This window comes from Larus michahellis, chromosome 4 (assembly GCF_964199755.1).
Source record: "Larus michahellis chromosome 4, bLarMic1.1, whole genome shotgun sequence".
Taxonomy (NCBI): Eukaryota; Metazoa; Chordata; class Aves; order Charadriiformes; family Laridae; genus Larus; species Larus michahellis.
The window spans coordinates 88,498,706-88,526,563 of NC_133899.1; the positions used below are offsets into that span (position 1 = coordinate 88,498,706).

Consider the following 27,858-nt stretch of genomic DNA (forward strand, 5'->3'; position numbering starts at 1 on the left):
ATCGCCAACCTCAAAATAGTCAGCATGCCTAAGGCCCACCCGTTTCTTGTGGCTAACCATGTATTGGCTGGGTTATACATATTTTATAGAGCATTTAAATGGCCCTGAAGAGGACAGGACAGAGGTGGAAATGCTGCCTTCCAGACCAACTTGCTGTTCTGTAACTGACAGGACTCCATAAGCATGTTCCCCTGTATTGCAGGTGGCATTTACACAGAGATAAGAACTCTTCTACAACCAGAAATTTATTTTCCCCTTTAATTCACTACTCTGAGAGGATAGTGGCATACAACAGTAGAGTCAGAGAAGAAACAAGTTAAGCGGAACTGACTGAGTAGAACTGCTGTGGAGAGCATCAGACCTGGAGGCTTGCTAACCAAACCTGACAGGCGCCCGCTGCGCATCACTGCCCGTCAGGACCGCGCCTGCTCTCATGGAAATCAACAACAGCCTTCGTATTGATTAGCTTCAGTCCTTTCCTATTGATATTTAAACCGATGGCTAACGACGATAGAGTAACATATATCAGGGCCACAAAGGCTTATATAAATGTCCAGAAATGCTGCAGTTACTTTTCCAGTAGGTAGCCTGACACTAAGCTCTTGCGTGACGCGACGTTCGTGGAAAGGGCTCTGTCTCTTTCTTGCTTCAAAAGCTGCCTACGACAAAAGGAAGTACTGCTGATTCCCAAACCACATTGAGTCACAACCACACTTACAGTCACGTGCCTTTCCTTGAAGAAAGATTCCCAACATTTAAAATGCAAATGAATATTTCTATTAGCTGGAAGAGAGGTATGATAAGTAACTAAACATCCCCGAGTTAGTTCCCAACTATAATTTAAATCGGCAATAAGTTTTCTTTCTAAATAATTAAATGAGCATAATAACTTGCTAAACTATTAGTCAGAAATGGATTCACTCTCTAAGTTTATGTGCAATAACAACAGTATGAATCCTCCATTATCATTAAGTTCCCACGTTCAAAGATCAACCCCACAATTGCTGTGCCCCTCTTGACCTCGTACTCAACAGATTCTCTTCTGCAGCGGTGTAACAACACGAACTGTTTCAGAATACAGTGGTATTGAAAAGACATTTATGGGACAGAATGAGTACACATAAAGGCTAATTTTCACCCTGTAAGTGAAAGTCATGAGCCTGTGAGTCACTCGGCCAGGGTTCTTGAAGCAATTTCCCTTGTACCTGCATTATCCTGCACGCACCACAGCGAAGGTTAAATCTGCCTTTTTTTCCTCTCCACAGTCCCTGATGGTTATCGTAAAAAGCCTTCTGACATTTCCAGAAACATAGCAGACAGTAGCATCTGCATTCCTATTCAAAGCCACGCTGCCAGTAATATCAAAACAAAACAATAAATCGGAGGTGCAGTTATACATTTGGGAAATAACAGGAAATTTTTGTGTCAACAGTACCACCTGCTGGATTTCCAGAAGATAGGAGAGTTAGAGACTAATCAACATTGATAAAAGTCAGGCTAAGATGGAATTCAATACCATTCTTGCACAAATGCCACCTTAACTAAACCATTACAAATGAACCGATAACAAATTGCCAGATCTCCTAATGAGCTGCCAAAAAACCTGCAGAAAAGTCAGTGACATTTTAAAGATGTATTTCTTGTTAAATCAGATATTCAAAACTCACTGCACACAATTCATCACATGAATAAAAAAAATCAAATCGGTTAGCCTAGTAGCTCCATTTAAAAGTAATGTGCTACTACTATTAATTTCAGTGTTAAGTCTGGGGTTTTTTTGTTTTGTTTTTTTTAAGAAAAAAGTTAATTACATAACTAATGCGTTATTCCACTACAATATTATTTGGCAGGGTGGGGAAGTGGACAAAACAAACCCCAATCCACTAAAACTAACAACCAAAAATCTCCTTTCATCTATTAGTAACGAGCTACCAGGCATTAATATTTCTGATCTCACAGCATCAACAAATACTCAGCCCATAATTAATGAAAGAGCAACCCGTAATTGAGAAGAGCATGCTTCACTCTGTCAAGCGATCACTGCTGCGTTTATGAAGATGAGCTTCGCCCCTTCTCCAGGCAGAGGAGAGAGGGATGCTCTGCACTGTTCATACCCAACATGGAGTAAGTTTCCAGGGGAAAGGAAAGCAGAGCTTCAGTGGTAAGGATGACGAGACTCTCTCTTAAGAAAGAAAATACAGTTAACTGAAACTGCATGTTTTCAGATATGCTTCCTGAGGCAACGCAGATGAATTCAGCCAAAAACTGCAGGACAAGTCTGTGTTTTACTAGCGCGATCACACACGCACCCCAAGGAATCAGCTGCTCCAGGCCAGAAAGTTCTTTATCAATCCTCACACCTGGCTCTTGGAATACAGCAAGGCTAGGTCCTTGCTCATAGAAAGCCCAAATTACTCCAAAACCATGAATTTGTATTTATTTTTCAAGCTATCACTGGTTATCAGTGTATCTTAGCACACCAGGATCCTGTTGATTTCATTTCAAACTGCATATACTCAGAATTTAAGCTCATTCCGTGAAGTCTCAAGAAGAATCAGTTATTGAACAACCTCAAACTAAGTGACTTTACCAAAAGCTTGTCCCTAAAACTTCATCAGTACAAACATAAGCCTGAGGGTTTTCAAACCCTCAGTGATAACCTATGAGCCCTTTGTTATAGAACAAAAAGTTGTTACCATATTTCCTGCTAGTTCTCAATACATAACATTCTGACTACCTTATGCAGGCACTTCTAAAGAACTAAGTTTTGCTTGAACCACTCACCTTTTCAGGGATGTGTCTTAGCAGCTCATACTAACAGCAAGCTGCGCTCTTTCTCTATGCAGAGTTCTGTCCAAGTGTGCTTCAGTCTTCCCCTAAACCTTAAGTGTATTTTAGCTGCACTCAGGGATTATCATCCAATGGGTCAACCAGGGAACTGCAACAAGCCAAGAACCCCTCAATTCTAATCTGAAGCTTGACAAACACTAAGCACTCAATGCACATAACCATGAAACCAAAGCATCTTAACACTTTAAAAATGATAAAAAGAAAATAACACTGTCATTACAAAGCACAAAGTTAAATTACAACACACTACACCATGCTGCAGCTCCTAGGACAAGACACCAGAGCCGAGCTGTGTGTGGTAGAGCTTTTGTGCGCTCCTGCAGACAATCTCGGCCTCGCTAGCCAGGGATGGGTGTCAGGTGAGCCTCCTCCTGCTCCCCCTTCCACAAGCCTGATTCATCTCCCACCATGACAGTGAGACTTTTGAGGTCCGGTTCAGAAAGCTCAGGAGCATGTTGTGACTCATGTACAGTACTTAGTTCAGCAACGCGATAATCTTCTCTGGTGGCTAATTATAGCTGCAGGGAACAAACACAAGAATTTAAAGGAGTACTTTACAATAATGTAGGGCATCATGGACTCATGGAATAAATCGCAGGACAAGAACATTGGTGCAAAAAGACATACCTTGTTCAAAATCACAGAGGCGAGAAAGAAGCTGGGTAGATGTTGCATTGTTTATGAAGAACACGTATTATTCACATAATCCTGGGGGAGGGATGTACACACCAACACCCAAATTTGGGAAATGCTGTTGAACAGGATAATGCTGGGGTCTATTACAAATAACTAGAAGAGAAGGTGGCAAAATTTTAAGAAAGAGAAGCAGAAGATCCAGAAAACAGGAAAAGACTTTTGGAAAACTCAGTATCAGTAAACTCAGGAAACCAATGAAGGACAGCAAGGGCAGAAATTCTTGCACAGCAGTTCCTGGCACTAAGGAACAGCAAACCATTTCAAAGAGGACAAAAGACTGAATGCGAAATAAAGCATTAATCCATCTAAAACCATGTGCTTTGTAAATGACACGAGCATTCAAAAATATTAAAATAGGAAAAACCCCACATACACCTCAGGATGAACATAAATGATTAGCAAAGGAATGTAAATAATGTTTTCCTTGGCTACACAGGCAAGTCAAAAAGGCTGAAGGCTGATGGGTAAGACAGATACGAGTCTTGCAATGGGCTGCACAGGTCCATGCCATCCCCTCCCAGCCCTGTGTTCTCATCATACGCCTTCACGCAGGTGAAGCTGTTCTCGGGTTTGAGACCCCACCAGGAGTACTGTGTCCTGCTCTGGGGCCACCAACACAAGAAGGATGTGGAGCTGCTGGAACGGGTCCAGAGGAGGCCAAGATGATCCGAGGGCTGGAGCACCTCTGCTATGAGGACAGGCTGAGAGAGCTAGGAGTGTTCAGCCTGGAGAAAGCTCCAGGGAGACCTTAGAGTCCCTTCCGGTCCCTAAAGGGGCTACAGGAGAAAGTGGGGAGGGACTCTTTTTATCAGGGAGTGTAATGATAGGACAAGGGGTAATGGTTTTAAACTGAAAGAGGGGAGATTTAGATTGGATATTAGGAAGAAATCCTTTCCTGTGAGGGTGGTGAGCCCCTGGCCCAGGTTGCCCAGAGAAGCTGTGGCTGCCCCATCCCTGGAGGTGTCCAAGGCCAGGCTGGATGAGGCTTGGAGCAACCTGGTCTGGTGGGAGGTGTCCCTGCCCAGGGTAGGGGGGTTGGAACTGGATGATCTTTATGCTACAGGAGAAAGTGGGGAGGGACCCTTTATCAGGGAGCATAGTGATAGTACATCGGGGAATGGCTTTAAACTGAAAGAAGGGAGGTTTAGATGAGATACTAAGAAGAAATCCTTTCCTATGGGGGTGGTGAGCCCCTGGCCCAGGTTGCCCAGAGAAGCTGTGGCTGCCCCATCCCTGGAGGGGTTCAAGGCCAGGCTGGACGGGGCTTTGAGCAGCCTGGTCTGGTGGGAGGTGTCCCCATGGTACGGGGGTTGGAACTACATGATCTTTATGGTCCCTTCCAACCCAAACCATTCTATGATTCTTCAGGAAAAAGCCGTGCACGCAGCTGCTTTCAGCACTTACTGATGAGATGGCTGCAGGCTACAACCGTATGAGGGCACTTATGGGTTTGGCAATAGGCAAATGGGCAGTAGCGTTCAAAAGAAGATTTGAGACACCAGAACCGTGTTAGGCCTTCAAAGGCAGGGGGTGACACCTGCCATGAGGGCCCAGCTCCCCCGCAGCACCGGCCGCCAGGGGATGGCAGCCCCGCCTCAGGGCATGGAAGCCCTCCCCGCCGCCGCACCGCGCTTCCAGCAGGCTCCGAATCCCTCTGCCAGCTTTACCAGGGGCGAGCTGGAAATTAATTAGACCGGCGTCTCTTTTGCCCTAATAGAATTAATTTAATTTAGCTTAATTCGCCGGGGGGGGCAATGGAACTAGCGCAGGCTTGCCTCCCCACCGGCCCCCGGCCAGCCATGCCCGCCCCCGGCGACACGCCGGGCCGCCAGCCCCATGACGGGGCGGGCCCTACCGGAGCGCGGCGCCTGGCGGGGGCCGCGGGCGGGGCCGGGGCCGGGGCCGCGGCCGCCGCCTCCTCGCCAACGCTGGCCGGCCCTGCCGGCGGTGGGGCCCGCCATGGGGCTGTGCCTGCCGTGCATGGGGGGCGCCGTCAAGGATGTGGTGGAGACGCCCGACCCGGTGAGTTGCTGCTCCAGTTTCCCTCCGTTCCTCCCTCCTTCCGCCCGGTTGTTTGTAAGCGGGCGGTGACGCCCACCGGCACCGGCCCTCGCGGGAGGGGGCTAAGAGGACGGGCCGCCTTCCTTAAAATGGAGGCCGGGGCTCCACAGCAGCCCCGGGTAAAAGGCCTTGTGGCTGTCGCCGCGCCTGAGGCAGCGGCTGGGCCGGGGAACCTTGTCCTGGGGGAGCTGCCGGGGCCGCCGCCCGCGGCCTCCTCCGGTTCCGTCCCGCCTCTCGGTGGCGGGCGCTTGCGCGGGGACTGGGGGGGGTCTCCCGTGAAGGGGGGGTTTGTGGCACAGTTGAGGCCAAGATGACCCGCGTTTTAACCAGAAACGGCAAAAACAGCGCTTGCAGCCAAAAAGGCACCCGCATCTTGGGCTGCGTCAAAAGCAGCGTGACCAGCAGGTGGAGGGAGGGGACTCTGTCCCTCTGCTCGCTCCGGTGTTTGGGGCCCCGCCTGCAGTGCTGCCTCCACCTCTGGGGCCACCAACACAAGAAGGACATGGACCTGTTGGAGCGGGGCCAGAGGAGGCCGTGGAGGTGATCCGAGGGCTGGAGCCCCTCTGCTGTGAGGACAGGCTGAGAGAATTTGTGGTGTTCAACCTGGAGAAGAGAAGGCTCCGGGGAGACCTTAGAGCCCCTTCCAGTCCCTAAAGGGGCTACAGGAAAGCTGGGGAGGGACCCTTAGTGATAGTACATCGGGGAATGGCTTTAAACTGAAAGAAGGGAGATTTAGATGAGATACTAAGAAGAAATCCTTTCCTGTGAGGGTGGTGAGCCCCTGGCCCAGGTTGCCCAGAGAAGCTGTGGCTGCCCCATCCCTGGAGGTGTCCGAGGCCAGGCTGGATGGGGCTTGGAGCAACCTGGTCTGGTGGGAGGTGTCCCTGCCCAGGGCAGGGTGGGGGGGGTTGGAACTAGGTGATCTTTAAGGTCCTTTCCAACCCAAACCATTCTATGAAAACTGTGCTTTTCTCTCTAGTGCACAGTGCTGCTTACTTCTAACTAACCTTCATAGGATGAAATTTTTCCTACACGGGTAGGAACCCATCCCCGTGCTTTTTTACCCCTCAGCTGAGGATTTTATGGGGGAGAAGAAGAGGAGCCCATTCAGCCTGGAAGAGTGAGCTTTTCCCCTTTTCAAACTCCACAAGGACATTTCACACACTGCATGCCTTCTCATTCCAGTCTGAATTTTTTGGAGTGAAGGCGTCACGCAGACAGCTGAATATGGATTTCTGGTGGGGTTTGACTAGATATGTCAGCAGCTGCTCTTCTAGCATATTAGTCACTGCAGCCACTTTGTTCTTGCAGACTGGCAGTGGAGGGAAAGATGATGCTAATTGACTTAAGGTTGGCATTTTGTGGCAGTTTACATTACAGATTTGAGTCATATTTAAAAACTAAGACTTTCAAACGAATGTACAGACTGTATTGGAAGAGAATTTCACTGTCTTTCACATTTTATTTAGGAAATAAAAAGAAGACAGCTAGCAGAAGCTGCTGAAAGGAGGCAGATGGAGGTAATGTCTGATAAAATGCCATTTATTCAAAGTATATTTTGGTAACAGGTTTATGGGGAAAATAACTAGGGCTTCTGTGGGAACACTGGATATCGTGCCTGCATTGTGGGAATTGTCATTAAATACTTTCATAGTATTATTAATGTTTTACCATTTTTTAAAATATCTATTTACAGTAGAGTTTTCACAGTGAGGTAGGTGCTGAAAGACCGTTGCAAGATAACAAGTTGTTTGGAAGTTTTGCAGTAGTTATAAAACAACCTAAGAACTGAAGAGCAGGTTCCACATTATTTCCCCCCCCCCCCATAAGACTTGAAAACAAAAGATTGAGAAATATTTCGAACCAGATCTTTCAAACAATTGTTTTGGTGGCAATTTCAAGTGGTATTGCACTTGTACTTCTCTTACAAATGCGGGTTATGGGCACTTCCATGTTCAGTTTATCAATGCGGCAACAGTTGAGCACACGTCTCAACTCAGATTCCAGCAAAGAAGAAGTGTTAACTTGTTCTTCTAGCTTTTTAAGTTTACTAAGCTTTAACCACTTAAATATCCTTAAAATTAGGAGAGGTAGGATGCAAACGTCCTAGCAGAATGTAGAAATAGCCAGCCTATTTTTTCTTTTCCATGCTTCTCAAAAAAGGCTTATAAAATACACCATGCAAAATCTATGATAAGTAAAAAGTGTATCATGGACACCAGAGCTGAACTGTGGAGAGAGGGGAATATGTTGTTTGTATGAGTGTTAGTGACGTTAGATATCGAATTAAAAATCGACCATTATTGACGAGGGCCATGTTGAGCTGGTTTTAAGGGAGTTTGGTGAATAATTGGAGCAACAGCTGAGTGATGCTTCGGAGTCCTTTTAAAAACTCTTGATTTTGTGTCAGACTACAAACTAAAAGCAATTCACATGTAATCTTAAGTCGCAAAGGGCTCTTTAAGCATAACTATAGGAAACATACTTTTGAGAAGCATGTGCAAGGGAAATGTCCCCATCTAGCTCTTAAATTGCTAAAAAGCTTTCCTGGGAGGACGGAGAAATGAAGCAACTTGCCTTATAGATGGCTTTGAAGTTCTGTAGTAGCCGTTAAAGAAAAATGGAAGCATCACACTCTTGTTACTTTCTTGTTTTGTAGATAAAACATCTACCAGGATTTTTCAGGACTATCTTTGAGAGCATTTCAGCCTCTGCACGTTGGGTAGTAGAGATGTCCTGCAAGTAGCCTAATTCAGTTTCCTCGTAAGGGACAAGGGAGAAGCTCATGTCCATCCCTGCTTAGTGATTTCCTGTACATGCTGCTTAACTGCTTGTTATTCAGCCTGAAATCACGTGAGGTGTTCTTCCTTTTGGGGTGCGGTAGAGACAATCCAGGTGCCTAACTCGCTTGGAATGCCAGTTGCCTAAAAGTGAGAAATCACAGGGTCTAAGTATGTTAGTGTTTGTTGGTAAGATTTGCCTTAGTAGCCCGTTGAGAATTGTGTTTGTCATCAGGGCCTTGAATTTCGGGTGAGAGCGTTGCTGTTTTAACAGATTTTGAAAGATTTTAACATCTTTTGCATAGCTTTATGCTGTAGTATCGTAACTCTAAACTTACCCAAGAATTAGTTTTCAAAACATCCTCTTCCTAAGTTAGCAGTGTTAACCGTTTGTCTGTAGTTCTGATACTCCTACCATCTAGCCTAGGTCCTCATTAGACCATCAGCATGAGGGTATGAAGCAGACAGTTGACAACAAATTTCTCGCTAGTGCTGTACTACTGCTATGCACACGTCCTGTGAAGTTTGAAGGGTAGACGGTCACACAGGTTATTTGTCACAGATCACAATTTAGAAGTTGGATTTCTGGCAGCCTGGGCTAGCATTATTAACGCGACCTTTTTTTCTCCCCTGCATGTAAAGTTCCCATTGATTTTTTTTTTTTTTTGTAGCTATACAGAGCTTATGACTTTCTCTGTCGGCTTATTGAGTGTTGAAATAGTAGTTGTCATTATGATTTCCATCATCTGTATCCTATCTCTAGGTAGCCTTTTGATAAAAAGGGGTGGAAGAAGTGAATGGATGATGAAACAGCTTCAAGTTCTTAGAAGTTCTGGCTGCCCAAATTGTCTCTTCCCAGTTAATTCTGTTTGTGGGGGCAAGAGTAGGCCCTGACGCTGGAAAAAACACAGACTAAAAATTTACAGGACTTCCGGAAAGGGAAGTTTTGGTTCTGCATCTTAGGATGCAAAGCAGGTACATGTAACTGCATTAAATACGTTCACCTGGGTGTAACAACAATGTGAAACAAAATCACCCTCACATACCTACAGGACCAAGAGCTCACAGTATGAAGAAGTACCCTGAAAGGTCTGGGATTGTGTAATAGTAGCATTGCTTAATGTTTCAGTCTTTTCTTGCAAACCAGAGTTCACAAAATGGTGGTGTCAAGACTTGGAGTTTGGTTTATATCCCGAAAAACAGCAACTGCTCTTACCCACATGTGTTTTCTCCCAGGCTTCCTCTCGAGGTATTAAGAACGTTTACTCTGTAGAGCAGAAGAAAAAGAAACAGGAAGAAATAGAAAAAAGAATTGCAGCTTCGGGTTCTGGAGGAGAAGGAGGACTGAGAGTAAGTTTAAACAAAGAAACATGATGCAGCTGTCCTTACATTCACTGAGAAAATCCTGTTTTGTTGTCATCTACAAGATTGACTAACGAATAAAAACCAAGAGGAAGGGAAATGGAATAGAAATGGAAGGCTGTGTCATTATCACACAGCGTTCTTAATGAGACTTCGTTTCTGGGACGCAAAGACAGCAAGGATGGCAGAGAGTGTTTGCCACCCCCCTTCTTTCTCCCCAGTTTCTGCACCGACATTGTGTCAGTTCTACGGTACTCTTGGCACTGGGGACACTCCTCACTGAGTTGACCTGTACTCAGTGTCCCTTTTCACCACTGGTTGGGAGAACCTCTGAGGGAAGAGGTGCTACAGAAGATGTTTGAACTAAGTAGGGTAATGGCTTTGGGTTCCATGTATATGTCTCTCTTTACAAAAGAAACGTACAGTGTTGGCATAGATACTGATGAACTTCATTACTACTACTTTTCTAATGTAAACTTAAGTCTCAGAAGGCCAGACGGAGGTGTAATTAAGAATTGGAATCTCTGCAAAGCAATAGATGCATCTGGTTATTGAAACACAGGCTTCGGAACCTCTTCCTTTGTTGCTATATATGACTCAGGGGGCAAGAGTTTGTATAAGCTGCTGGGCTGCATGTCCTTCACTTGCTGGATATAAACGGTGCTATAACAGGGAGTTTATTGTCTTTAGACAACCTTGTGGTGGTTTTGTTGTTGTTTTCCTTGGGTTTTTTTCTTTTTCTTATCCCTATCTTTGTACAAACCTGTGGTGCATCTTATTGTTTTTGTCTTCAGTGGCAGGTTGGATAAATCTGAAGAGAAGATTGATGTTTACTGCCAATAACTTGCCAGTTTCTGCAGCAGAGTGGCAGTTGCTCGTCGTGTGGCTTTTGCTGTTTGCGTATGAAGACTCAGCAGTACTTTGCCATTGTGGGAGGACAGAAGTGGAAACATACACTAAGAAACCCGAGAACTAACTCTGAACACTAAGTTTTGGCCAAATTTGTTTTGTTTGTTTTATGTGCATGTTTTGTTGCTTCCCTGCCAAGGGAGTGAGATGGGTTTTCGCACGTGGAAGTGGCCTCCTCACCTGTAGTCAGCCAGTGTACGTGTGCTGTCTGGTCGATCGATGTCTGTCTGTCTGCGTATGACTGGCTTAGGCACAGCTCTGGTGCCCATGTGTTGTTTCTGATGCTTATTTCAAGCTCCGCAATTAAGCCCTTCTTTACGTCCTCATGTAGAAAGTTGTTCATAAATATATTTGAATATGTGGGTGACAGCATTTCTCTTCCGTTTCCTAATGACTTTTGAACTGCTTAGGGATTTAGTGCCTTTTTCAAAAAAGAAAGCAGATTCATGGTGGGTCCTTACAAATGGAAGCATTTTGTGACACTAGTTAAAAAAAAAAAAGAAACCTTGGTAAACCCTGTATACTTATAAGAAGCAAGCTGTTTTATTCTGAGTCTAATAATTGTTCTGATTTTCTGATGTGGATTTCTTTTGAGTCTGTAAGTATTTATAATGAATACTGGAAGTTAAACATTAAATTAAAAATACTGTTATTAGTTGTTCTCCTTTATTACCACAAGAGGGCAATGCTGCACTTCTGAGGATTTTGAAAAACAAACGGCAAAAGCCTTCACTGCGTCATCCCTTGGATAGTTCATTTCCTGAAGCTTCTGCGTTATCTCGGTGGGTTCGTTACAGTGCAGTAACATTTGCCAAATGCCCACAGCTCTGTCACTTTTCTTCCATATTCAGCAATGTCTGTAATCCCCTTCCCCAGGGTGAAGCTGCCTTTGATGAGTTAGAGCTACCTAAGCTACCTAAGGGTTACAACTGGGCTTTCAAACTAGTGGCCTCGAGCCACTGCTTTGAGAGATGAGGGACGTTTGTTGCAGCGTGATCCACACCGGGAATCTGGATCTTATTTTCCCTGGAGAGCATTATGCTTGGCCTCAGTATGTTACTGGCCCCATTTTTGACCTAGTTTAGCCTACAGAGGCTTTTTTTTTTTTTTTTTTTTTAAGAAAACCTAAATATTTCTTCCTTTACCTCCCCAAATAGCGTCTCACGCTGTCTTAGGAGCGCAGTCCTGACACAATGAGTTTCCTGGCTTGGCTGTCAGAATTGAGTTGAGAAGGGAGACTTTTCCAATATTAATGTCATGGCGTCTGAGCTAAAAGGCTGCATCCTTGGCAGATGAATACCTACAGTTTCCTCTGATTGCTGGCAATTGCTCTCTTTAGTGTATTAATTGGTCATAGCAAATTCTAATGAAAATGCATTGAAATATAATAAGATGTACTAAATGTTAATTTGAAATGTGAATTTCACTCCAACGTCTGTCACGGTGGGTGTCCCACAAAGACACTTAAGCAGCACTTAACACCTGGTTGGTCACTTGGGGTATTTTGAACTTCATACATTGTTCTTTCCACTCTCCTCTCCGTCCTACTGTTCCCCGGAAGCCATAAAGGGGAGGAAATAACCACCAGGCTCTTTCCATCCAAGCCCTTACCCTGTAAAAGAGCTAGCACCGGAGTCTGCGCCTCAGCTGGCATCGTGAAGACTTTCATTTAAAACAGTGGAAATAACCTGGTGAAAGAAATCACAGTTCCAGGGTCACCTGTTGATATTTCGATGCTGTCCACACTGGCGGAGTCTGCGGTGTGAAGCGCCCGTCCTGCTGGGCTGTGACGTGCTGCGCTGCCCCCCCTGGCTCCGCAGCCCCAGGCAAGCCTGTTCCGCCCTGGGTCTGTCACCAGTCGTGCTCTGCCTTCAAGTGAGAGTTGACCACCCACGCTGCTCCTCATCCGGCTCTTCCTCCTGGGAAGAGGGTTGGCGTGCTGGCGGCTGGCTGCCTGGCAGCTTTTCTGGAAGGTCTGAACCGCCTCAGAGGGAGTGGACCTTGTATTTAAGAGGCAATTCTTGCAACGTAGAATTACAGTAGAAGAAAATACTGCTCTTCTCTCTCTCCATCCTTTAAGTAAAGAACAGATATCTCTCCTTCTTAAGAGTCCCTGTTTTGAAAGTCAGATTAACTCCTACAGCTGAAAAACATGCCAGGATTTGGGGGTCCGTAGTTCTCTGTTACAAATCACCGATTGATGAAGCTATTTTTAAAGGAAGTTTCCATAACCTACCCATCTAACTGTTCAGATGGCCGGTCTGAACTGAATCTGGGAAATGATTTGGGTAAATAAAAACACCTCTCATTGTTTTAAGTTTTTTGGTAACAATAATCTCAGTTGAGAGTGGAAAGCAGAAGATACTGCAGTTCAGCAATATACAACTGTCAGCTACCCGAAGTGTACCATTAAATGGTAAGGCTGAGAGCTGTGCTGTTAGAGCTGCTCCGTCCTTGTAGAAATAGCTGCCTCCCCGCTCGTTCTTGCCACGCAGTGCTGCACCAAGTAAATCTGAAACACAGTAGGAATTTTGTCCTTGTTTCCCCCAATCCTAGATGTTTACTTCACCTCAGAGGCTGTTAAAATGCATCCATTCACATAGATTACGTAGGCAGTTGGCGTTTTGTTTGCTCTACAGCAAGTACCGCTATTCCTCTCTTCTCCACCTTCTGAAAGCTTTTTCAGTTTCTTGCAGATCACTTGAAGAGCTGCCGGCAGTCCAAGAGGAGCGCTCCCAAGCTGAACTGCTGGGGCTGACGCTGCCTGCCAGAGCAGAACCTTCGGGGCAGTAACAGAAAATGAAACCAGCCGCTACTGCACATTGTTAAAATACAGAGATTATGCCAGGGAGAGCGCGTCTGGGGCAGAACTCCCTGAGGCTCGGGAGGACACAGAAGCTGGGTCTCCACGAGGGCAAGTGGCACCACTGCGGGCCCTCAGGAAAGCAGGTGACTTCAGCATGTGGATTTGGCCGGGCGACAGACCAAGTCCTTGGGCCGCCGCTCATCAGGCACAGGTGGTGCCAGGAGTTGGACCGGGGTGGAAAAACCTCTCCAGCCCCATAAATGTTCACGTGATCCCACGTCTCTGTTTCACCTTACTTTAGATTCCTAACATACCACAGGCTAAGGAAGTAGGAGATGCAAAGCCAAGCAGCAGCACTCTGCCTCCTTCCCCGACAGGTACCGCGTAGCAGCAGCCAGCCAGGCACTACAGAACATAAGACCCAAAAGAAACCCAAAAGAAACCCAAAAGAAACCCATCCTCGTGAGTCTCGTAAGCGTAACCAGATGCTTCTGTAACACCACGATGCAGGAAACAGCTCATCTCCCTGACTGGAAATGAACACATGTAATGAATTCGGTGTTGGGTCTTAAGTTACAAGAACCTTGCTGTACCTTCCCCCACAAGTGTATTGGCACCTCCCTACTACACCCTTCCCCACCAACAGCCCCTGAACTAATTTCCGTAGATATTACGTATCATCTCTGAACTGCTGTTGGAAAAAAGGTGGTAATGCAAAAGAAGGAGCAATTATCACTATAATAAAGATAAGAAAAAAAAAAGCCTATCCTCAATCAGTTATGTAAATAATCCTACTTGGAAGAAAAATTCCAGGTGATATATGATCAGCATGGTGACAGAAGGTACCTCCTGTAAAGAGCAATAGCAAATGTTACAGTTACATTTCCAAACTAATTCTGAATTACTTCCAGCATGGAAATGCTTATTTGACATTATTATAATGGTTTTTAAGAGCGGTCTTACATAATTTAGCCATCTTGAGTTTTGTTTTAGCAGAGTTACTTGTTCACAGCCAGCGGGAGCTGCCGTGGGGTTTGTTCTATGGCCCAACGAGGGCTTCGAGAAGAGGCTTCCTTGCAGTTCAGCTTTTTAGGACTTTCAGCCTCCTCAGCTGAGTTACGCAGCAACAGAGTAAGCTAAAAATCACTACATGGCGCCCTTCCTTACAGTCCGCTTCCAGGGCGAGTTCAACATTTCAGCATCTCATCAGCCGCTCTGTTAGTAAGAAACTATTTCACAGCCTCAGCTTTCCCCTCCCCTGGGGGCACAAGAGCTGCAGGTCTTCCCCGTTGTACTCTACCATTCAGTTTAGCCTGCTAAAAATCTGCACTGAATACCTTAATAGACAGGCCGTGGCATAGAAACCTGAGCAGTCATGCACTACAGCCAGCTGGTCAAAAGGTGTGTGGGGGGGGTCTCCTCCCCACGTATCATCTCCGTGAAGAAGCCTGTCCTGTCCCCATCCCTGTTACAAGCAGCAGGGGCCAAACCCATTCAAGCAAGACCTTGCTGCTCAGCTTTGGCTTTTGAAATTGAGCCTTCGGCTCCTAACTCCTCTGAGCAGGCTGAATGATGAGAAATTCCCCAACTCCTACATTGCTACAGGCTCCGACGCACTGAGAAAATGCCATTTATCTAATTAGCAACACTTACCTTCAGAGTCAGATATTGCCAAGCCCCCTCCTCCAGAGCTAGCCAACTTACTGCATTATTTATTTATTTATTTTTGCTTGTTTTATTGATGCTCCTGCTTTAATTTCCTCCCCTGGTATCCACGCCCGCACCAGGTGGATCAGATGCAGTAAGTCCCACCTGCAAGCCTCTGACACAGATTAGGTGGTAGTGCCAATACTTTAAAAAAAAAAAAAAAATCCTGTATAGGTGTCCCATTCTGGAACTGGTGAAGTTGAAGTTTTAAGTCAGGAAGTGTTTTAATGTGATTTTTTTTTTTTTTTTAAGATGCCTGAGTGCTCTGAATCAAAAAAGACTATTCTGATAGCTACAGTCCAAGCGCATAAAGCCGTTCGTGTTTAATTTGAAGCCTTGGTTTGGATTTACCAGGATTATTTGTTGAAGTTTAGCATTAAAGTAAACCAAAGAATACTTTTTTTTTATAATACTAGTATCTGTTCTTTATTTATTAACATGTAAGCACCTTCAAATATTTTAAAGAAAAAACATAACAGTAATGCAAACTGAATCCTGGATAATGGAAATACAACTATTTATGTTTAAAAGAATAGCCATTATTTCAAAATATAACATTTGACACCTTCACAAGTGATTTTTTTTTTCTTCTCTGTTCATTTGAAAACAGGTTTCTCGGTGCATATATTAAGAACATGGGTGGTTTTTTTCAGCTGTGCTGTATTTTTAAAAATAATGGTGCCTGTCGTCTGTTCTCCGCTCCCAGAAGGGCTGCATATGTCGCTTCTATGAGAATTGGGTTTTCCTATGGCTTTGCAAAGGATTTACTGCTTGACTATATGTTTAATCTTCCTAGAAAAGGTCTCAAAATAAGAATAAAAGGCTGCAATTTTTTTGTCCTAAAAACATTTGGAATTATGTCCTGCTACTTAGCATGGTGCACCAAGGAATTGTGAAGTGTTTGTATGGAGCGGATATTTACAGGTGGTGCCACGGGAGCGAGATACAACGTGCTGACTTTAAGAAGGTGTGGAACATGAAAGAAGGAGGGCTCGATCCTGTCGGGCCAGTAGCTATTTTGCAGTTAATTTTAACAGACCACAGGAGCAGACCTTAAGGCTATGTTTTAAAACGAAACCTCAAAAAATACAGAAAAATACAGGTTGGTACTTCAAAAATGAGCAAGAACGCTTTCAATTTTTTCTTTCCCTGCAAAGGAAAATTAATTTTCACTAACATCCAGGTATTTCTGTGCCCTCCGTAGTGAGTGCATGCTCGCCCCATTCACTGCGTACCTCAGAATTAAGTTAGCAAGCAGTATTAGCTATTGTGTACTACACATATCTACTGCATCCAGTCAGTAGCAGCGAAGTGCGGGAACACAGATTACGGATAATAAATAAGACTTTCAAAAGGTATGAGTATTTTAAAAAAGTTTATTTCATTTTTAATGAAACAACTGAGTTCTGCTCAAATTTATACAGTCAGTGAAATAATCCTATAAAATGATTTTTCTAGGACATTACAAGGCACATAAATTACCAAATATAAACATAGAAAAGTAGCCAAAATAATGAACTAAGCCCCCATATGCCTTTAGCTATTTTAGAGGTGTGTGAATGATTTACAAGAATGTGAATCACTCTACTGACAAGGTAATGCATATTTCACATTCGGCATGACCAAGAAAATTAAAAATAAGGGGAAGGAAAAGCTCAGATTCCAGAAGAGTGGAGTGTTTTGGGAGTCAGGAGGGACTAGCATCTTCTGAAGCTCCTCCTTGGGTCAAAGGGCTGCGCATCTCTGCCTGCTTCCCCTCGTGGTACATCAACCCCCAACGCAACCGGCCATGGCCATTGTCTGACAGAGGAAGGGGCAACCTCTCAACTTCCCCGTGCTTCTATATCGGGCAACTTGGTGAAAAACAGGAAGGATTTACGTACAGATCTAGCCCCGAGCATTGTCTTCAGCTTTAAAGAGTAGAAGGTGTGGGGGTTTTTTTCTCGGGCTTTTTCTTTATAAAATAATCGCTTTGGGAAGTTGTTTGGCATGCAAAAAGTCTTTATGTTCTACTGGTTAAGAAAATCTTGCAACCCATAAAAATAGTCAACTTTTACTTCATTTCAAGAGGCATTACCAAATAATTCCCACAAATATTCTTTTTCCACCTGCATATATATTTTTCAACTAGCCTAACAGTCAAGGATTCAATGTAATAAGATTTTCATACAAATATATTGTATTGTGTATTTTCTTCCATTAACAGGATCTGCTCCTTTATGTAACTCTAAGTATACATTCACATATTAAAGAGTAATAATTTGGCTAAAAATATATGTCTATTTCTTATCTGATTGTAGTAATTAGCCTATCGAGGGTAATTTGCTATAAAAGATATAGTACTAGAAATAAATAGTTCTACAATTCAAAGATCTTCAAAACGGGTTGCCATTTCCAGTCTGTCTTAAATTTTCCAAAGTCCTTTTAAAGCATAAACTAAATTTACTACACTTGAGAAAACAATTTGGACCTACATACATAGAGTCCCGATCACATGAGAAGCTTATTTCACTTAATCTCCTTCTTGGTTTTGTAATGGGCAGAAACCACCAGATAATTGTCTGGATTCATGTCCCTGAGGGTCGGAGACTTGCTCTGGATCGGAGAAGTTTTCCCATCCACTCGGGAGATCTGCAACATTCGGCACGGGTCGTGCTTCAGTAAGTAACCTGCAAAAGTCTCCCATCCTCCTCCAACACGGACCATCACGTGTTTGTTGTGCAGCATCTGAAATTACACAGACAGGAGAAAAAACCCACAAAAACTCTTGAAAGTGAACGGTTCACTGGGAAACCACACTCTTTCTACTGGGAAAGGCTGTGCTTACTTTAATTAAAAGTCACAGGCATATGTTAGTAGTCTGCTTTGTAATAAAAGGAAAAGAAAAGAAATAGTAGAATGGTTTTTACTTGAATTCAGTAAGCAAATTATAAAAACTGTAAGCATATTAGGTAGGATTTAAAACTAAAGATTTTCCTATTTTATGTAAACAGTGCTACATGTTTTTCTTGTCCTGCAGCACTGAGTGATCCTATTCTTCACGCGTTCAGTTAGGAAACATGAATGTTTTTCAGATTAATTTTTTGAAAAGTGTTAGTAAAGACACCGTTTTATATGTCTTGAAACTGGCTTTTCTTTATAAGCTACGGACCTATAGAAATGGAGTAGTGAGAGACAATCAACCCAAACAATCACCTCTATCACCTAAAATATCAAAATAATTATTTAAGGAAATGAAGTACCACTTAGTTTAACAATTTAGTATTGCTGACATACATTCTAACTAAAATAGCCTGATGTTGTAATGAAGTTAGTCTAATGAGGGACATGAGAAATACTGTATCTGGAAGTGTTTGGAGACACCTGAATTTATGCTGAATTAAGAAAAAAAATACAAGAAAAGTCCCCAGGCTCTTAGTAGCGGGAAAGCTCAGTACTGCTTACCCTTGCTCTCTTTATTCCAGAAACACTGGGCCTGACCTACAGAGCAGTTTCACGTTGAGAGGGGCATCTAACTGCCAAATTAGGAACCTGTCTCTAACGTATATCCTCCAGATCCACACTCATATTCTGACTGAACTCCAACAAAACTTTTCCCCAAGTACAAATGCAACTTCTCCCGCGTCTGCACCTGTGATTTCAGTCAGCAATTTCACTGTCATTTCCCTGCTCCGGCTCTCCACGCACAACAGCCAAACAAATACCAGTGAGGTATCATAAAGCAGGATACGCCATAGAAGCCGCACCATAAATCACGCGTTGAAAAGTGCTTTGATTAGTACATCTTATGAAATGCTGAACATCATTTAGCCGTAGTGGCAGGAATTAAAAATTGGCCCTGTAAAAGGCATGCCAGAAGATGTTTAACGTAGTCTGGGTAACGACGGTTGGATTTATGGCTGTGACATGTATATGGGCTCTTCTACACGTCCAAAACTCCCTCCAGGGCCCTTGAGGGTATTTGCAGTTGAGACTTAGGTGGCACATAAACCTTTGGTAACAGCACGATTCAGATTAGCACACATAGCATAGACAACAAAACAAGAAAAATGCCCGATCAAACAAAATCACAGAAAATAAAAGGCAAAAATGCAACTCTTCCAAAAAGAAAAAAGCACACCAACCAACAAACCAACATCTCAGCCTAAAAATAAGTGGTTTGACTTCTGTCACGTGAGGTGACAGATCCACCTGGAGCGAAGAAAGCACGGAAAGCTGTGCAACTTTCTGAAGTTTGAAAATCAGGATAAGCTTATCAAGAACCAAACTCTTGGTTTAAATAAGCAGCTGCAAATGAATTCATGTTAGAAAGTTTTCATTTAAAACATTTTAATGCAAGAAAATTCTTGTTTCTGCATTTTGTTTTTTACGTGAAACACGGTGGGAAGTCAAATCAGCTTTACAGACAGTGAAAAATAATGTTACTTCTGATCCATCCTAACGAGAGCACACTTAAATACTCTCAGTTTAATTAACATCTCTCAGCAGCTGAAGCTGCCTGTGCTGTTGCTGTGGGTTGTCGGAGCGTTTGCTTCTGCAATAGCTATACACCAGTGAGGTTTTGCTCTAGATTTACAAGGGTATGAAATACTCAGACTGACATCTTCATCAATCACGCTTTTTCTCTTTCCACTCAAGCTTCGTATTTTAGTTTCAAGACTTCATTTTGAACTGACGACGGTACGATCAGCCTTCTGCGGCATGAGATTTGAACCAAGTCTTTAGTCTGGACAATATATCATGGAAGAAGCAAATGGTTTTTACATCAAGTTTGAAAACGGCAGTTCAAGTGGCGACACAGCCTTGAGACAAAAGTGCCTGCAGAATTTTATTTAGAAACTTTCTCCTCTTTGAATATCTAAAAAAGCATTTGAGCAATGCCCCCAAAACTTTTCACGTTAATATATTTAAAGCCCAACTTCGGTCCACTGCGGCGCGCGATGCGGCTGTGGGAAGGAGTTAACTGCTGCTGAATTTCAGCTTCCACATATTGTCACGGGGAGGTTCACGTTCCAGAAGCAGCGAGTATCTGGACTTTTGATTAAGAGTTGGGAATGGAAAGTTAGCAAAAAGTGTATTCGGTTCAATTGCCCTTAGGGACTACTGTGCAGACAAATAAAACCTACTGCTGGTACGTTATTTCCTGATGCTCAGGTTAAATGTACATCTTCTGGTTTTCCCCTCTTTTTGCTTTCTCTTTGTATTATTATACTATTATAAAATTCACTGAATGCTTGCTTTCTATAGAGACTGGGTTTTCCTGCGTCCTAAATATAGTCATTGTTCACGTTGTGCTGTGCCACAAAAGCACCATTTTACTCCTGCGGCCATATTTTGATTTTAGTAATAGCAGCACAAATCCCGAATAATTCTGCTACCTTCAGAATTGCTCCAGGTTCACAGAAGTATAAAAGAATTCTCACCAAGAAAAAAAAAAAAAAGAATAAAATAACTTGCTCTACTTTCTAACTGAAAAAGCAGTTTTCTCCTGACATACTTTAGCTGAAGATGAAACTTTTGAGATTTTATGATTCACCCCATTCAGCTTTTCCATTGCATGAGATCTCTGAGAAAGAAAAAGTTGGATTCTACAATAATAAAGTTTATCAGCCAGTTATCAATGTAAATAAATTGATGACATGCATGCATTTTCACACTGCTATCCAGCCAATTGAAAGTGAGAAAACCCTTCCTGTAAAATAAATCAAACATATGTTTACGACTGCCGTAAATCGTCATTATACCAGCTGTGTCTGAAGCAGGGCTGTCGCTAAAGCGGTTCCCTCTAGAATCTGCGGGTAGGTTGAACCTATGGCGAAGCAGATGACCAGACAATCGCATCGCAGGGGGAGACATTATCGATTGGTTTGGTATGCGTTAAGGCTGTATCAAGAGATAACACGAAAAATACCCAATAAAAGTTAGGTGAACTAAGCTGCCGTCGCATAGGACTTTGGCATCAAAGTGAAATATAGTCTAAACGGTTCTGGTTTTCACATAAGTAAGTTTAGAGAGCTTTATGGTTTATTAAAGAGATATTAGGTGGTATGTAAAGATATTAAGCTCGTATAAATGAGCATAGTTTTACTGACTTGGAAAAAATCTATTCTGTTTTACAGGAACCGAAAATCTGGCCCAATATTCTTGTTATTCAGATTATATTATAACTTTCATGAAGACTATTTCAGGGAGGGGAGGGGAAGCAGGAGGAGCAATTACACACTATGGATCTGATCCAAGTACTGCAAAAGCCAACGGAAAGAATCCTACTGACTCGAAAGGAACCTGGGCTGGCCTCTGGAAGCCAAACGCAGCAACCTAAAGCAAATGATAGCCTGGCGTTCCTTGGTGTGATTTTAGGCCAACTTCAGAACCGATGTAGGCTACATACTCAGAGCATATTGGCTATAAAATCCAAAGGTGTTTGGCAAAACAACGCAGTGCATTGCACCAGTGGCTGTGCAAAGCAAATAATGCGCTCCAAAAGTGAAACGTGAATGATTGGGAGAGAGAAGAATTGAAAACACATCAATTAATTTTTACTGAATATGAGTCACTTAGACTCACTGTCATCAGTAGATATAACCCTTGTTTCTCATACCTTAGCATTTAGAGGACCTTCTTTGAGAGGTGTTCAGCCCAGGAAACGGGCATCTACATCAATGTATTTTTACACTGATCCCAGAGACATCGCAGGCCAACACTAAGGAAAGCCCACTGTTGTTTAGACTTATCCGCATTATTGTGTCAGACCACTACCCTTCAAGGCCTGAGGTAAGTACACACACGGTACACTCAGATATGGCACCCCTACTATATGTTTGTGCTGCAAGCCCAGATGATGCTACTTAGGAGTCATTTTGCTCCAGCTTGTCTGTACCATTTATGTTGATGATCTACCCTCCTGTCTATGCAAAAAATTAGTTATTCACTGACCAGTCTTGGTAAAAAGAAGGTGAGGGCAGAGCACAAAACTTAGACCAAGAACAGGACCCAGATCTGGGCTACCAGCCTTCCCTAATAAGCGTCTGAGCCTGTATCTAGAATATGGTATTGTCAAGTAATGACGAATTGTCCCACAGGGCACAGCTCATGAGGACATTTTCATGGAGCAGGACATCTCTTCCATACAAGAGACTGTGGTCTCCCTCGGCATCTTCCTAGTAACTGACATTAGGAGAGAACTTGCAGCCTGTGGCTGTGTGTGTGGCTGACAGAAGGTGAATTCTTCTTGGAATTTGGTATGTGTATCTATATGGAAAAGAAAAAAAACTATTATTTCGGGACTTGAGAGACTATTGCTTCAAAGAACAAAGCCTGTGTTGTCAAATGTCAAAATTTTACTCTGTCTCACAGCAAAACAAACGTAACGGTAAAGCTCTAAAGTCCACAAATACAGTCCTCAAATTCCCCAGCAATTTTGATGCTTAGCAGTTACCTAGGCCTCTCGAAGCTCACCACTGGAAATTCTCACACCATTTAATGTGGAGAAGGTCTAGCCTAGTCAGGCCCTGAGAAAGACTCTGTGAAAGACTGGCAACATGCAGAGAAGCCTATCTAGCTGTATGCCTTCAGAGAAGCTCCGACAATATTAATTCAACATCCCTGACAGTCACCAGAACATACAAAAGTTCACATTAATAGATAATGCCGATACTCCATTGAAACAGGTGGTGACTGGCCAAGAGGAGGACACTGAGGAGACCTGAATGGGTACTGACCATTGGTCTGATAAAGGTCTGACAACTGGTCTGAAAATGTGTTTGATTAAAAAAGAAATTGAGGGAAACTACACGGATGTGACGCATGTGCTGAGAGTGCATCTGATGGGGCAAGCCAGTAGCAGACTGGAGTTCAGACTCCTGCTTGTTCCATGGAGGTTTTGAGGGGACCTCACAGGAGCAAGTGCAAGGGCATTGGCCAAAAGAAAAAAAGCTGCAGTGCTGCCTTGTGGACCGTGGATTAGTGATCCTTAATCATGATGCATAGCAAGCTCATATTTCTGTTATCATATTGGCAGTTTACTCATTTCCAGTGCAGCGAGTGCAGTAGTCGGCATTTACACCAAGTCTTCTAAATCCATTCAAATGGGGAAGTGAATTTTCAGAAGTTTGTAGGTAACTGTTGCTATATGGAGTTTTTCTACTTCTCTGAGAATTCAGTGACCTGAAAACACCGTCAAGAATGCATAATAGTCTCCTGATGAATTGCTGCAAGCCATGTAATTACAGACGTTAAAAATACCTTGTTAGCAGAGGTTACACAACTTCATCACTAGAGTTCATTGTAAAATTTATTGCAAAATCCTGCAGTACCACCAGATTTGAACACCAGTCAGGTTGGATTTAGATACATTCCTATTTTAAGAAGTTTACAGCCACTGTAGCATACATTTTATAAAAGGTATTACTGCTGCTACATACATAGAGTTCACCCTTACGGACACAAGGGATCGTGGGAGCAATTCCCAAGAGGATACGGAAGAAAACCAGCTTCCAGCTGGAAAGCTAGAAAGCTTCCCTCCAACTATTCTTATTCCTGGCTTTCATTCACCTTTTGTCATTGAATTTGTGTGTGTTGTCTTCTTAGAGAAAAGTTTGAGTCTGATAAAACATAAAGCTTATTTTAGACTTATAAGAGCTCACTTATGTGCCTAAGTGCACGTCTAAGGAACTCAGACCTCAACTCTGCAAATCTGAGCAAGTGCAAATTATGTAGCCAATTCCAGATATTAACTATTCATCCACACTGAAGTAATCTACTTATAGCATATTAATGTGCATTTTGGCAGGCAATACTATTTTAGTCCCTTCCAACCTGAATTATCCTATGATCTGATTGTATTAAGAAAAAAAAAAAAATTAAAAAAATCCTTCCCCGCCTGAAAACCAGGAAAAATGCACTCCTCATTTTTCCCTGTCATCCCTCATTAAGTCACATTTTGCCTAGGACCTCTCTTCATATAGAATTCTACAGAACTGTTTTGGATTATGTTTACTAGTTTTAAAAGTTCCCAACGATGCAACTTGTATCACCCCAGTCACTGCATATGGCTTTGTTTAGGGACCTCCGCTGAGTTTCTGCGTTGTCGTTCTAAAACCCCAATAAAGGAGCCTGCACTTCCCCTCTCCGCAGACACCGTGATAACGACATGGAAAAGAGACAGCTCGCTGGATTAACATCTCCCGCCCATTTTCAGGGATTTATATGTAGTAAATCACACTAAATGAATCTCACTTAGCTGGAAAAAGCATTATAAAAAAAGCTCGGCTTGAAAAATAGATGTCAAGAGCATGCTCGTATGATTAATTACTTGTCACAATATTTCTAGCTGTGCTGCAGTTGAGTTTGATAATTAACACACTTTCTGAACTATACAGAATTTTATTTTAATGTTATATCCTGGGCTGTATCAAACGCATTAACAGGTCTCCGCACAGTTTATTGAAACAATCTCTTATACTATGTTGTATAAACAAAGAATGGGATAGAATGATACTTGATAAATTATTTATAAGCTTCATTGGTTCAAGTCTGTATTCCTGAAACAAATCAAATGCAAACATTCCTGATTCTTACAGTAAATATTAATGGTGGAAAATAAAACAGAATGGAGGCATTCATCAGAAGCCCTAAATCTCCATTTTTGGGCAGAATAACTTTTATTTCTTTGTGGCGAGTGATATTTCTCACTGAACAAGGAGCTCAGTTTTCATAAAGTTCCCAATCGCTTCAGCAACACCATCACAATTATATTGCTCATGTCTATTGACTGATATATGGGGGAGGATGACACTGAAAGAAGTATTGACTTAAATAGGTGGTAGAAAAAATTCTATCAGTATAGTTCCAGCTGGAATGATTTTCAGTGGCTGCTGATCAGTCACTGAAGCCCAATAGATTTTCCAGGTGAGGCAGCCAGAGAGGCTTCAAAGCATATATAGACCAGGCCTTACACTAAATATCGATCACAAGCCTCCTATAATTCATTGAGTTGTTTTTTCAAAGTTTCTTTCATATCAAAAGAAGGAGCAGACTTTGCGTTTGCAAATGCAAAAGGCATCTAAATCATCATTTGCACACGTAAATACCCAAAAGGCAATTTAAACATGAGAAGTATGAAACAGAAAATGGCAGGTGGCAGTATCTGCTTTTCTCCTTTTCAAAATTTGGCTATCACTTCACTCACTCGAAATTCATCAGAGAGTACTATAGACTTCTCTCTCTGCAGATGGGACTTTCATTTAGGAGGTCAACCACAGTAAAGACAGTGGTTTTAAGCTTACCCTTTTCTGGTTTGAAGCTAAAATCTAGTAAGTGAGGCTTTCTGAGCTGAATACTAATTTCCATACATTCTCCTAGGCAAGAACTATTATTATATTAGAGTGATAAAGATACAAGAAGGAATGTTAGTGGTTGTCATATATTATGGTGTCATCTGTAAGATAAACATTATCTTACACTATATATATATATATATATGGCAGTAACCCTGAGCTGTGCCTGGTGCCCAAAAGTATTATCACACAACAAATAAGGATTTAGGGTACAATGACATATTTTGGTACCATTTACCATATTCAACTCCAAATGCTTCAGACACACACGACTCATGTTAATAGCGAGACTTACCTTTTTTAAAAAGCCACCTATCTTCAAGTCTCGATGACACACTCATAAAGTTTAGTGGGCAATCAGACACCTTTAACGGCTACTATTCTATTGAGGGCAAAAATGTTTGATTTTGAATTATTTTTTAACTGTGTTTTCATTAAATTGTCTTGTCTACCAAGACATTTGTCAGTTTTCTATTACACAGTTGATCCTCAAAAATGATGTAGAAATTCTTCATCATTTCTAATGGGGTATCAGTGTATAGTATTATTATACGATAGAATATTATGTACTAAATTTATTATTATAATATAGTATTGCTGTAGTATAGTATTAAATTAAATAGGTATTATTGCAGTATAGTATTAAATTAAATAGGTATTACCTATTGTTTCACACTTAAATCTACTAACAGATTTTGCAGTAAAGTAGAAATGGAAATGGTTAAGTATAGAAATAAAGTGAAGATCCACTCTCCAAATTTTGGAAGCCTGCTCAACAACAGATACATTTTTATCTCCTATTCCTTTTCCAAAATTAGTAGGACTTAGTATCTTTTTCCCTTTGTGATCAGAAAAAAAAGCCAAACCACAATGCGTTCCAATAAGAAAAGAAGTTTAACATCAATGAGACTGATGCTCCTCTTTGATTAAGGTTTTTTGTTTGTTTGTTTGTTTGTTTTCAGGAAGGATTAAACTAGGAATTAATAAATGTAAAACTTGGCACAGAATGTAGTGAGTTTGGGTAGACAGTATATAGAGATTTTCTTCTGCTGTGCTTATTCAAATCTGACCTGAAACATGTAAGTCTGTGCGGGTCTTGTGAGACGGCTGGTGGTCTCAAAGCTGAGAGCCATTGCCCAATTGTAAATCATGTTTTCTTATTGATGATGTTAGTGAAAAAGATCACAGACGTGGCTAGTCTGAACTCCTGTTCCTCAAAATGATGCTGCTAATTTAGGCCTTTGCCAGTCTGACAGAAGAAGTTTTAAAAGACAAAGTTGCCTCTAATTTCTGTTCTTCAAAAGGGGCGCATTACAGGTATTACATTATTTGACTGTGTTATTTATGTATCCTCCCTTGCTCACAGGGTTTTTTCCTGTGATAATAGAACTTGACTTTTTAAGATTGTTACACATCAACATGAAAATGCCGATCTTCAAGCAGCAAAGGGAAAGATGTTTGAAATATGAAGAAGCATTACTACTTTGCCATAAAAGCACGGCCAGCAGGTCGAGGGTTTGACTCTACCCTTCTACTCCACCCTGGTGAGACCCTCCCCTGCAGTACTGTGTCCAGCTCTGGGGCCACCAACATCAGAAGGACATGGACCTGCTGGAGCAGGTCCAGAGGAGGCCACGAAGACGATCAGAGGGCTGGAACACCTCTGCTGGGAGGACAGGCTGAGAGAGTTGGGGTTGTTCAGCCTGGAGAAGAGAAGGCTCCAAGGAGACCTTATAGCGGCCTTCCAGTACCTAAAGGGGGCCTAAAGGAGAGATGGGGAGGGACTCTTGATCAGGGAGGGGAGCGATAGGACAAGGGGTAACGGTTTTACACTGAAAGAGGGGAGATTTAGATTAGATATTAGGAAGAAATCCTTTCCTGTGAGGGTGGTGAGGCACTGGCTCAGGTTGCCCAGAGAAGCTGTGGCTGCCTCATCCCTGGAGGTGTTCAAGGCCAGGCTGGATGGGGCTTGGAGCAGCCTGGTCTGGGGGGAGATGTCCCTGCCCAGGGCAGGGGGGTTGCAACTAGACGATCTTTAATGTCCTTTCCAACCCAAACCACTCTATGTTTCTAAAACCAGAAGGCTCACTAACAATACTTACAGTATAATGCTTGCAAGCTTCCAAATACTGAAACGTTGACATTAAAGTGATCCATGTGAGGTACATAAGTTAACTGCTGGTCTCCTAGCAGATTAACTAACATATGCACCAAAAGGTCTCAGAGGAAACATAATGAGATCTAACAAAACTGAATGAGACCTGTTACACAACATTTTCATTAAGTGACTGATACAGTTCCTACTGAACTCAATGGGAATTTATCCAATTCTTCAAAATGTATTTTGCAC

The 27,858-nt window shown here is 42.7% G+C and overlaps 2 protein-coding genes across 10 annotated transcripts in view; one reads left to right on the plus strand and one right to left on the minus strand.

Annotated features, from left to right (window-relative positions):
* Positions 1 to 5,367: 5,367 nt before the first annotated feature.
* On the plus strand, positions 5,368 to 11,313 carry SVIP (small VCP interacting protein). Its single transcript, XM_074586291.1, has 4 exons — positions 5,368 to 5,568; positions 7,077 to 7,127; positions 9,624 to 9,737; positions 10,544 to 11,313. Exons 1-4 carry the CDS (start codon positions 5,383 to 5,385, stop codon positions 10,556 to 10,558), a joined length of 366 nt encoding a protein of 121 aa, XP_074442392.1. The 5' UTR covers positions 5,368 to 5,382; the 3' UTR covers positions 10,559 to 11,313.
* Positions 11,314 to 12,056: 743 nt separating this feature from the next.
* Positions 12,057 to 27,858, minus strand: part of GAS2 (growth arrest specific 2) — a 118,462-nt gene continuing 102,660 nt past the window's right edge. For all 9 annotated transcript variants that reach the window (XM_074586280.1, XM_074586283.1, XM_074586285.1 and 6 more), the window contains one exon: positions 12,057 to 17,898. In XM_074586280.1, coding sequence (XP_074442381.1) covers positions 17,680 to 17,898 — 219 coding nt within the window. In that variant the 3' untranslated portion in view covers positions 12,057 to 17,679. The remainder of the gene's footprint in view (positions 17,899 to 27,858) is intronic.

Bases quoted from the DNA above. Each gene is read 5' to 3' on its own strand.
- SVIP (XM_074586291.1), top strand. From the start codon at position 5,383: ATGACGGGGCGGGCCCTACCGGAGCGCGGCGCCTGGCGGGGGCCGCGG. The intron at 5,569-7,076 runs GTGAGTTGCTGC...CATTTTATTTAG, and splicing joins TGGTGGAGACGCCCGACCCG to GAAATAAAAAGAAGACAGCT. The intron at 7,128-9,623 runs GTAATGTCTGAT...GTTTTCTCCCAG, and splicing joins CTGAAAGGAGGCAGATGGAG to GCTTCCTCTCGAGGTATTAA.